The sequence below is a fragment of the Lemur catta genome, chromosome 1 (assembly GCF_020740605.2).
Source record: "Lemur catta isolate mLemCat1 chromosome 1, mLemCat1.pri, whole genome shotgun sequence".
NCBI classification, from domain to species: domain Eukaryota; kingdom Metazoa; phylum Chordata; class Mammalia; order Primates; family Lemuridae; genus Lemur; species Lemur catta.
The window spans coordinates 220,123,820-220,136,485 of record NC_059128.1 but is presented as its reverse complement, the minus strand read 5'-3'; the positions used below and the strand labels follow the sequence as shown (position 1 = coordinate 220,136,485).

At 36.1% G+C, this 12,666-nt stretch overlaps 1 protein-coding gene across 1 annotated transcript in view; it reads right to left on the bottom strand.

Annotated features, from left to right (window-relative positions):
* Positions 1-1,585: 1,585 nt before the first annotated feature.
* FYTTD1 (forty-two-three domain containing 1) overlaps positions 1,586-12,666 on the bottom strand; it is a 28,864-nt gene continuing 17,783 nt past the window's right edge. Inside the window, exons 5-9 of the mRNA XM_045540068.1 lie at positions 10,085-10,181; positions 9,629-9,690; positions 7,690-7,764; positions 5,990-6,116; positions 1,586-4,364 (exon numbers count right to left, since the gene is read on the bottom strand). Of these exons, the coding sequence (XP_045396024.1) occupies positions 4,266-4,364; positions 5,990-6,116; positions 7,690-7,764; positions 9,629-9,690; positions 10,085-10,181 (460 nt within the window). The 3' untranslated portion in view covers positions 1,586-4,265. The remainder of the gene's footprint in view (positions 4,365-5,989; positions 6,117-7,689; positions 7,765-9,628; positions 9,691-10,084; positions 10,182-12,666) is intronic.

Sequence of the window (12,666 nt, the reverse complement as noted above, 5' to 3'; positions counted from 1 at the left end):
TGACTTTTTTTTTTTTTTTTTGAGACAGAGTCTCGCTCTGTTGCCCAGGCTAGAGTGCCGTGGTGCCGGCCTAGCTCACAGCAACCTCAAACTCCTGGGTTCAAGGGATCCTCCTGCCTCAGCCTCCCGAGTAGCTGGGACTACAGGCATGTGCCACCATTCCTGGCTAGTTTTTTCTATATATTTTTTTAGTTGTCCATATAATTTGTTTCTATTTTTTTTTTTTTTTAGTAGAGATGGGGGTCTTGCTCTTGCTCAGGCTGATCTCGAACTCCTGAGCTCAAACGATCCACCTGCCTCGGCCTCCCAAGTGCTAGAGATTACAGGCATGAGCCACTGAGCCCGGCCACAATATTTGACTATTAAAAACTTTATACAAGGCCGGGCACAGTAGCACTCTGGGAGGCTGAAGCAGTTGGATCGCTCGAGGTCAGGAGTTCGAGACCAACCAGAGCAAGAGCGAGAGCCTGTCTCTACTAAAAATAGCAAGAAAATTATATGGACAACTAAAAATATATACAGAAAAAATTAGCTGGGCATGGTGGCGCATGCCTGTAGTCCCAGCTACTCTGGAGGCTGAGGCAGGAGGATCGCTTGAGCCCAGGAATTTAAGCTTGCAGTGGGCTATGATGATGCCACTGCACTCGAGCCCAGGCAACAGAATGAGATCCTGTCTCAAAAAAGAACTGTCTTTAAAAGGAAGCTTAAATCACAAGCTTAATATTTTTACAATAGCAAAAAACAAATAATCATGTAATTCTGATGAAAGTTGACAGGTCTATTCATCAGAAATGAAGAAATTATTTTCTGCTTTAATACTACCTGCATTTTAGATGTATGGTATTCATTCTCTGTAGTGCCAAGTGAATCATTTTTTCTCACTCATCTCCTTTCAGTAAAAATAAATCAGAATAAAAATTACCCTGAAACTGTACATATTATGTAAATTACAAAGCTATTGACAGCAGAATAAATGACATACATACCTATTCTAACAAAAATTAGCCACTGGACAATGAAGCCTGTAAGTCTCTTCATACACAGAAGTAGTTTATGATTGGCTCACACAGTTGACCCTTGAACAACATGGGTTTGAACTACGTGGGCCCACTTACAGGCAGATTTTTCTTTCAACCAAACATGGATCATAGGATGCAAAACTCATGTACATGGAGGGCGAACTTTTCATATATGTGGGTGCAGGACTTGAGTATACCTGGATTTTTGTATATGTGGGGGGTCCTAGAACCAAACCCCTATATATACCAAGAGATGATTGTAATTGAAATTGTGGTGAAAAGTTTATGCATGTTAAATACAATACATGGCTGATTAGGAACACTGGTTCTTTCCAATAGGTCTACCTAACTTGAAATACCAAAGTAATGAAGTATCATAATCATCACTGGTATAACAGGTTTACTTACCATGCTACAAATGCTAAAACATGGCTGTTACCAAATCTTAGATAGCTGACAAACCACACACCATTCCACTACTTCTGTGGGTGTTCAATTCAGAGAAGCAGTTTATTATCAACTGAGAATTAGATCTGAGCTCAAAAAATGACGGTAACACACAAGTCTTGAAAACGTTGGGACTCACTTTACTAAGATATAAAAAGAAGGTTTAAACTGGATGATCTCTAAAGCCTCATCTAACCTAATATTCCGCATTGTAAGTAAATTTGATTCTCTTTTAATTGCTCCTGGGTACCACTTGTTAGAGCTATGAATAAAATCATCAAAAGGCAGTTAGAGGGATGCTAACAGGAGAGTCTTGATTGATTTACCAATTTAGCTACTAGGTAACTTTTCAAACCCTAAAAATTACAAATATAAATAATCACTACAAAGTTCTTTGTAACACTGAACAATCTAAAAACCACAACTCAATCTTTATAGCTAAGAATAAATCATGTGAAACCTGTAACATTTTATTTGTTAAAAATGAACAGCTTCAGAATAGATCTAAATGTAACTTTTCCAAAAAACACCAAAAAGTACAGTGTAAAGCACCTCCTCATTAAATACAAACTTTCATTTTATGATGCACTGCATCAATGTTTTGCATACACCTTGATGCAAAGGAAATTTTAAGTTGCATCCTGTTTAAAATAAAAACAAAAACTTTTAAGAACTGAACAAGGATGACTACAACCACATTCCAAGAAAGGAAATCTTCCTCCAACAAAGCATATTGTTTTGTTTATATACATCATGTTATTACTCAAGAGTTTTAATTTAGTTGTACCAAAGACAAAATTTTATACTTGAAAATTAAATTACAGATGCATGAAGAGCAAAAGTTTAATATACCAAAGACACTATTATTTGACGCACTTAAATGTCAACATTTGGGGCAATTTTTAAGGTTTTCCAAAAAATGGCATTACTAATAGCTCTGTACAATAATATTTAACAGGAAAATAAAAACACCTTTATACCATATTTTCATAAACTGTTCTAAAGACAGCAAATTCACGGTCAGCTGCTTTTCCTTTGCCTTAAAATAAACTACCAGTAATTCTAAACCAGCATAAAATGTATTGTTCCTGGACCAAATATAAGCATTCATATTTGCAAAAATGTTTTGCAGTGAGTTCTTGGCCTCTATGAAAAGCATCAAATAGCTGAAGAGAAATTGAGTTTATTTTCAAATTCTGTGACTGGCTTCCAATAATCCCTTATCAGTGTAAGTACTAGCAAAATATCAGATATTAAGGATCAGATTTAATTCTTTGGTATAAGCATGAAACTGTTATTGATAGCTTTCCATGGCTAGCATAAATCAGTAAGTAACCCAAGAAGCATGAGAGACAACAATGAAGTCTAGTATACAATGTAAGGCAGGCAGGAAAGATAACTTAATGCTTTGTTTTATAGGAAAAGTCAATAATAGTAATATACTTCAGAGAAACTAACACCCATTAGAGGTTTTAACATTATAGCAAACCAAAAAGTCAAGCTTCAAAATGACCAAACTTGTAACTTGTAGCTGAAATATTTTGCTGCATTTTGGCATTATATCGTAATTTATAGTATACAACTATCTGAGGACTCTTAGCACTATCTTGGCACAACAGACTAACTCTTCCCAAGCCTCCAGAGAGGGAGGAAAAACCCTTTTCTCCTCATAAATGCCTAAACTTTATACCACATAAGCAATCAGAGTGAGAGGTACACAAGAGAGTTACAATGTAACTGCCTTTTTTACTTTGTGACATATACAAGCATATTTTTGTTTCTGGAGCTGTAAATTATTTAATTTAGCAAGCTTAAAAGCTTATAAATTTATACTTTTTAAATAAGTCTAGGAGTTTATGGCTATTAATTTTACTATCAAAATATCTAAGGGACTCAATCCGTTTTAATAATTATAATTCTTCTAAATATCACTTGAAAAATTCTTTATGGACAAGAGACTCAAGACTACACTAAATCCAAACAGTATACCTATGACCTGGGTTTTGAAACTTTTCATCTCAGTTACCTGTCCTTCAACTTGCCACTTCCTCTCATGCTTTCTTCATTTACTAGACATAGACTGTCAGATTTTTAAATTAGACCTTCTCTTCCAAGGCCCTACCAGGTATCTTTGTAAATATGCATTTACAGCCTTCAAATACCAACATTTTTAAACTGAGACTAATGCCTAGAGCCACATTTCTTGTTAAAAGTTCAGCACTAAAGATATACAACTCTGGGGGATTAGCCTAACACTACCTGAAAAATGAACCAAGTTCCAGATATTTCCATACATCTTAAAACCCAAAACTAAAATTTACATAAATTTTTTATATCTCTAATGAAGAAAAGGCAACTGCACTTATTACATCAACACTATTAAAGAATAAGTGACAGCAACAAAGAGACCTACTCATATTTCTGAAGACCAAGATTTACCATGGCAAAATCTAAAAAATGGACAAAGGTGGTAAGATCCTAAATACCACTATCATAAAAATAATCAATTTCTATCTTTCTGTCTTCCTTCTGCTGCGTGAGGAACCAAAGATGTCAAATAGAGAATTGCTCTGTCTGGGTCAACCATGAAATCTTTAAGAACAGATAGATATATTCCCTGTTATTCTTTCAGGGCATTATTTTACATACGTTTTTAAAAAAAACTTCAAAAATAAAAATAAGAGTTATTTAGCCTTGTGAATATTTTGAAGTAAAGTTTCTTAAATTTCTGTGATGAACTCTTCAAGCAATTTAACTTTTCAAACAGAGTCATCACTTGAAAGTCCCTTTGACATGAATCTATCCCACAGTTACAAAGCGGCTTCCTCCTTTGTTGAATGTTAGAGTGGCTCTTTGTTCCTTCAGGATCCCAAACCGCTCATTCAAAGTCATTCCTGTCTAGAGAAAAAGAAAAAAAAATTAACAATTTAACTAAAAGCTACATTTGCATTAGAAAAATAATGTGAACGGTAATTAATAGTAACAAGAGCTAATACTTCCTAAATATTTATGTTTGTGACCTCCTTTAATCCTAACAAAAACCATTTGAAATGTGAAGTTAGGCTTAGAGAAGTTAGTTAACTTGCCTAGTAGCAGTTCCAGAATTTAAACTGGGCAATCTGACTCAGAATCCCTCTCCTAACCACTATAAAGCCTACGTCATACACTATACAAAACTCATACACCCAAAGATGCCCCTATCTGAATTATTTTCAGTCTCTGCAAGTACTGCCACCAACTCTAATGATGTCTCTGATAAAAGGAAACGTGTTTAGACTTCTGGATATTTTGAAACAAATTTTCTTGAATTTCTGTGAGTTTGCCACAGAAATTAAAATCAAATTCAAATGAAAATCTGGTTTTTGATTAACTAACAGAAAGTGCTCCCAAACTATACTTCATTTCCGAAAAAAAGAAAAAGTAACAACAGTGACAAAATAAAAATAAGCAAAATAAACTTCATCAAATTTCTATGCATACTTTTTATCTTTAATTGCAGATTCTTGTTTCACTGGATGCCAAAAAAGCATTACAAAATCCAATACCCATTCATGATAAAAATTCTTAGCAAATCAAGAGAAGGGAGCTCCCTCGATCTGACAAAGGGCATCTATGAAAAACCTATCACTGACATCATACTAAAGGTAAAGGATTTAATGCTTTCTCCTGAGGCTTTAGAACAAGGCATGCATGTAAAGCACACACACCACCGCTTTGATTCAACATTGTACTGGGGATCCTAGCCATTACAATAAAGCAAGAAAAAGAAAAGGCTTAAAGATTGGAAAGGAATTGGAGGAATAACATGATTGTTTACACAAAAAATCCTAAGAAATCTAAAAATTCACTACAAAAGATCACAGGACATGTGGTAAATATAAAAACTGTCAAAACCATAGTGAGATACCACTTCACAATTGGATAACTACAGTCAAATGACAGATAATGTGTTGGGAAGGATGTGGAGAAATTTAGAGCCCTCATAGATGTAAAGTGGCACAACCACTTCCCTGGAAAACAGTCTGGCAGTTTCCTCAAAAGATTAAATATAGTTACGATACGACCTAGCAATTCTACTCACAGGTATTTACCAATGAGAATGAAAACATGCATTCACATAAAACCTTGTACACAAATGCTGAGAGCAACACTATTCATAATAGTCAAAGAGTGAAAACAACCCAGATGTCCATCAACTGATGAATGAATAAAATGTGGTACATACATATGATGAACATTATTGAGCAATAAAAAGAAATGAAATACTGATATAATATGGATAAACCTTGAAAACATTACGCTAAGTGAAAGCAGTCAGTCACAAAGATCACATATTGTATGAGCCAGTTTATATGAAATGTCAAACAGGCAAATCTATAGAGATGAAAGTATATTAATGGTTGCCTAGGTTTAGAGGGCGTTAGGACACCCTGTTTAATTCACTATACAACAATTATTTTGTTAATTAAAATATTCTCAGTGTATGACTCAAAGAAATACAGAAAACCTTTTCTTTTTTTTACCTGTTTTCCAACACTATTTATGTCAAATTGTAGGGGGACACCTTTAGGAACTTTCTTTACATCAGATTGCTCCCGTTTTGTTAAGAACGAAGGTACAGCAGTACGAGTTAATCGTGGCTTCTGAGTTCTGTTAGAAAAATATTAAAATATCAGAGCAGCTTAACAATCAAAAGAAGAAAAATAAATTATTTGGTACTTAAGAATCTTGACTTGTACACATGTATTAGGGATATTTTTTGTTCTCAAAAACTAAGTACCTGACTCTTGACTGACTACTCTAGAGACTAAAATATATAATTGTTCACCAAATACCTCTTTAAGCAGAATTACAAACTTTTCAACAATTTGGAATGACTGGTGATTTCCAAGTCTTGATCTTCTAAAATTAAGCAACTTCTGAAGTCTTAGAGACCCATGCTACATTCTTTTCATTTCAATCATTAAAATGGCTGACTAGATCATAAACTCCATACATCTATAAAGTTTATAATACAATAAATATAATGAAAGGGTTAATTAAATTAAGCTCATCTAGATAAAAGAATATACTATGAAGACTTTAAAGAGAAGGTAGGTCTGTATGGTCTGAAAAGTAAAGACATCCAAAATATTACTGGAGGAGGGGGAGAAGAATAGTATGATATACACTCATAAAACTGTATATTGTTATACATGCACAGAATTTTTTTAATAAAAACATTTAAAAATTGTTAAAACTGGTTATTTAGGGCTACGGAACCAGAAATCACAGAAGCTTTTACTTTCTTTTTTTTTTTTTGAGACAAGAGTGTCGCTGTGTTGCCCGGGCTAGAGTGAGTGCTGTGGCATCAGCCTAGCTCACAGCAACCTCAAACTCCTGGGCTTAAGCGATCCTACTGCCTCAGTCTCTCAAGTAGCTGGGACTACAGGCATGCACCACCATGCCTGGCTAATTTTTTTTCTATATATATTTTAGTTGGCCAAATAATTTCTTTCTATTTTTAGTAGAGACGGGGTCTCGCTCTTGCTCAGGCTGGTCTCGAACTCCTGACCTCGAGCGATCCACCTGCCTCGGCCTCCCAGAGTGCTAGGATTACAGGCGTGAGCCACCGCACCTGGCCTCCGAGGAGCTTTTACTTTCTTTTCTCTTCCTCCCTCCCTTCCTTCCTTCCTCTCTCTCTCCTTTCTTTCTTTCCTTTCCCTTTTCCTTCCTTCCTTCCTTCCTTCCCTCCCTCCCTCCCTCCTTCCCATCCTTCTTTCCTTCCTCTGCTCTCTTGCCCAGGCTAGAGTGCAGTGGTGTTATTATAGCTCATTGCCACCTCCAACTCCTGGGCTGAAGCAATCCTCCTGCCTCAGTCTCCAGAGTAGCTGGGACTACAGGTCTGAGCCACCACACCCGACTAATTTTTCTATTTTCTGTGGAGACGGAGTCTCACTATGTTGCTCAGGCTGGTCTTGAACTCCTGGCCTCAAGTGACCCTCCCACCTCGGTCTCCCAAAGTCCTAGGATTACAGGCATGAGCTAACATCACAGCCAGTTGAGCTTTTACTTTTAACTTTACACTATATTATTTCCATTTTGTATCACAAGTATTACTTTTATCCTCATATCTCAGTTTATCCTAACTTAGACATCATACTCTGAGCAGAAGTCCAATACCTTTCTATTATCTGATATATTGAGGGGTTATAATTTTTGCAAAAAGAAAGAAAAGACTTACACTGGGCACTGCACTGCTCCAGGATTGTCAATAGATACAGTCAAAATTCCTCCATTTGTGGTAGAAGTTCGCCATCTAGTTTCAAAAAAACCCAAAAATTTCATTAAAGTAGAAGTTTATAAATTCTATGCATTAATATATTCCACACAAAAATACACATTTTAAAAGTAGCCATTACTTTTTCTTAGCTTTTAAGAAACAGATACCTGAACCCCATCAGGATATAATGAATCAGCATCTTAGGTATAGGACCTGGGCACTTGACTGTATTTATTAAATATTTTTCAGTGTAATAAATATATATACTTTAAAAAAAAATCAAATAGTACCAAAGGAATTCTAATGAAAAGCAACAGTCCTTCACCCTACTATTCTCCTCCTTTCTATTCCTGCTCCCCAGAGGCAGCATTTTTAACTTTTCCTATTTTTATTACTTGCTGGTTATTTCCAGTTCACTAAACAAGATGCTTATGTAGTAAAATCTCACTGCAATATGTAAAGATTTAGCTCATCACACTATCCTCCAGTTCCCCTACCTACCTCTAAACATTTTGATGGCTATACCACTACTTTACTTCCATTGTAACTTTACTTAAATCTCTATTTCTTTCAGTAGTGTCTCTTGACTCACCTCCCAACTTTGTATGAGCGGATAACAATACCTCTATTCTGTCCTTTCACCTCTTCTCTCATTTTGTACTTCCCACTTTTGGTCAACTCTATGTTTACATTAGTCAAAATTTGATATTTATATTATATTCTGTTCTGAAATTAACTATTTTGTGCTTTGTCTACAGGTTGATTCTCAAAGTTCAAAACAAATAAACATTTATTGTTGTCACAAGTAAATAGTGTTCACTGCAGAAGCAAATTGGTTATGATTATTATTTCCTTCCTTATAGTTTCTAATGTCATGATTCTTGTGCTAAAGAATAGTGCCAGCATCAGGTTCAAAGAGTTTCCTTCCTTACACTTCAATTGCTCAAAATCATGCCCCATGACAGTTGGTATCATATCTGGACCACGACCATGTTTTACAATCAGCCCTCCATATCTGCAGGTTCTGTATCAGTGGAGTCAACCAATCTCAGAGGGTTAACTGTAAGGGACTTGAGCATCCAAGGATTATGTTTATCTTTGCTGGTCCTGGAACCAATCCCCTCCAGATACTGAGAGCCAATTTGTATATGTTTTGTTTCCAAAAAGTAGCCATAATTTTAAATAGTTTAATCTCAAAACCTCATCACATTGGTGGAATTAGAATGTCACAACTCAAACCTGGGAAGTGCAATTATTAACTAATAAAAACACATTTTTAAGACTTTTTATAGGGATAAAGGGAAAAAAAGATTACACAAAAAGCAAAAGCATTCTATTGTTCTTAAAGTTTTACAAATTTTCCAAAAACTCTACTGGATTTTCTTCTATTCATTCTCGAAATAGGTTCATTTGTATAAAAGCAGTTATAGCCAAAAAAAAGAGAAAAAGAAAAAACCTGTTTCATTAAAATGGGATAGCAATTTAAAAAATAGAGTAAACTACTTGGTGCTAAAACTGTTACAATATTGACATGTGAAAACTCAAAAGGTTTTTTTGGAGAAACAATAAAAAACAAAATAGGATTTATTTATTTCAGGCTCAATTTCTTTTCTTTTTAGAGATAAGGTCTCGCTATGTTGTCCAGGCTGCAGTGCAGTAGCTATTCATAGGCACTATCATTGCACAATACAGCCTTGAACTCCTGGGTTCAAGCCTCATGGCTTCCTCCTCAGCCTCTTGAGCAGCTGGGACTACAGATGTGAGCCACTGTGCCCAATTTTCAGGCTCAATTTTATTTTGGGTCTCAGTTGATTTCTTTTGGACTGGGGCACATGGTAATTTGGGCAGTTAGTATTCTGGGAGCTTTGAAATACACCTTGAAAAACAAATTGAAACTTACTGACGAGTTCTCTTTGCTACTACATCGTCTAGCAGTTGTTCTGTGTTCAACTGGGCCTGAACCTGAAGGGAAAAAAAAAGCAGTAGATCCCACAGAAAGCAGAGGATTTGAATCCAAAGAGCTATCCTGCCCTGTAACTTTATAACCCAGTGTGGCCTGTGGATGAATGCAGCATAGAGGCCTGTGCTATTCTAGCAAAACCTCTTGGTTGGAGTTCCTGTATTAGAATAAGTGGCAAATACAAGTTTATTCCTAAATAACATGTTAAATTCTTGTAAGACACTGTTACGGAGGGCAAAAGATAGTATATAGAAAAAATATAATACAAAGAGTTAATCAAACGTCATGTTCTCTACACCCCGAACCCAATCCTGCCTATGACTGATGATTACTAAAGATGGCTGCTTAGGATCCTCTCTGAGTAAAGAGAAAACACCACCAAGGTTTTTGGAATACCTTCAGACCTCTTCTGAAAAGAAAAGTTGCCTGACGTGTATCTTTCTGATGGCTTAATTTATTTCCATTCCTGGTAAAATTAGCTGGAACATTATTTCTGCAACAAAAACACATATACCATGAATAATCTGAGCCACTTAACTACTCTCAAACACCTTAAGAAAAAATAAGCAAAAAGTTAAATTCATAGGCTGAAAATCTGAAGTGCACATAACACAACAACTCTGAATTATTTTCTTAATTACATGAAGCTACTGAGATTTGATCTACAAATATCTCCCTCTGCAGCATATCACATAACAACCTGGTTAATTCTGAAGTAATTTATCTTCCAAAAATTTAACTTTCTAATGTCCCACACATAAGATGTCTTGTGAAGACATTAAAAATCACATTTTTAGTGTTATTTCCTAAATTTGGTGAAAACATAAATTTACAGATTTATTTACAGGATTAGTACAAAAAAAAAACCCATACCTAGGCACATCATAGCAAAACTGAAAAGCAAAAATAAAGATAAAAAAGGGCCAGGTCCGGTGGCTCACACCTGTAATCCTAGCATTCTGGGAGGCCGAGGCGAGAGAATCACTCAAGGTCAGGAGCTCGAGACCAGCCTAAGCAAGAGCGAGACCCCCATCTCTACTAAAAAATAGAAAGAACTTAACCGGACAACTAAAAATATATAGAAAAAATTAGCTGGGCATGGTGGCACATGCCTGTAGTCCCAGCTACTCGGGAGGCTGAGGCAGTAGGATTGCTAGAGCCCAGGAGTTTAAGGTTGCTGTGAGCTAAGCTGACGGCACAACACTCTAGCCTGGGCAACAGAGCGAAACTGTCTCAAAAATAAAAATAAAAATAAAGAGAAAGACTTGAAAAATAACATATCCTCCAGCTTTCTCTTCTTTTCTCACTCAGAAATCTTCATATAGTAATATAAACTACAGAAAAACTTAAATACTTTTCTACTCCTTGTTTCATGCAGACGATGCACTTTCTTTTTTTTTAAGAGAGGGAGCTTCACTCTGTCATCCAGGCTGAAATGCAGTAGCATGATCATATAGTTCACTGCAGCCTCAAATTCCTAGGCTCAAGGGATCCTTCTTCCTCAGCCTCCTGGGTAGCTGACACTACAGGTGTGCACCACCATGCCTAATGTTTTTTTTCATTTTGTTTTTTTTAGAGACAGGGTCTCACTCTGTTGTCCAGGCTGATCTTAAACTGCTGGCCTCAAGTGACCCTCTTGCCTCATCCTCCTAAATTGCTGGGATTACATGGAAAAGCCACTGCACCTGGCTCCACTGCAATTTTTTGTTATAGAAGCAGGGTCTTGCTATATTGTCCAGACTGGTCTCAAAGTACTGGCCTCAAGCAATCCTCCTGCCTCGGCCTCCCAAAGTACTGGGTTACAGACCAAATCAGCCTCTACTGCATTCTTAATAAATTATGTTTGATTTGACTTTCACCAATTTCTTTATGTTTTCTATATGAAGTTGGTGAAGTATGAAAAAACAAAATTTCTTATTTACTTATTATATAAAAAAGTGCTTAACAGGTTCCCCAATTTTACCTCTAACCTTAGAGGTTCAAATGCAAAATTCCCTAGCTAGCCCAATTAACATGTAAATGACAGGTTTTTATTTGAGAAGGTCTCTTTTCACAACAGTTATGACCAAATGATTCCCAAAAGATAATGGTTAACGTTAAACTGCAATTCTAGCCATTCCATTTATTAAAAAACCTCATCCTAGATTTTGTTTTATGAATTATCTTCTATAATATGTAAATAAATGGCACTTGAAACTGAGTAAGAAAACTTTACAGCTTGTGAGCTTCCTCTGTCTACTTTATCCTTACAGAGAACAGAATGCCTTAACAACAACAAGTCATATATTTTTTTTTTTTTTTTTGAGACAGGGTCTCAGCTCCGTCATCCACGCGTGCAGTGGTATCATCATAGCTCAATGCAGCCTCCAACTCCTGGGCTCAAGCATTCCTCCTGCCTCAGCCTCCTGAGTAGCTGGGACTACAGGCACATGCCACAGTGCCCAGCCTATGGGTCACAATTTTTAGGTTTTTGCTATTACTTTCAATTTAGTATAAGAATAATTTCAGCTTAAGATGCATTCAGAGAGAATTCTTTCTTTCTAGTTTGCTTTTTCCACAAATAACATACATTGTGATTCAGTGTTCCAGTAAGAGCCATCCAGACTGAATAACAAATTCAGCTTTCAGAATTCCCAATTTTGAATAATTTTGACCAAGGTGTTAAGATTTTTACCAAGATAAGCCAGGCACAGATGGGGGTGCATGCCTATAGTCCCAGTGACTAAGGAGGCTGAGGTGGGAGGATTGCTTGAGGCCAGGAGTTCAAGACCACCTTAGGTGATACACGAAGACCCCATCTCAAATTAAAAAAGCAAAACCACAAAAACAAAGATTTTTACCAAAATGATCATCTTTTGCAATTTTGTTCTACATGTCAAAGAAACAGGGTGATGCTTTTTAAATAGTTTATATTAGTTAAATCCATCAAGAACACTGCCTCTATGAAATATGGAAGTTATTACTGAATGCTTCTATGT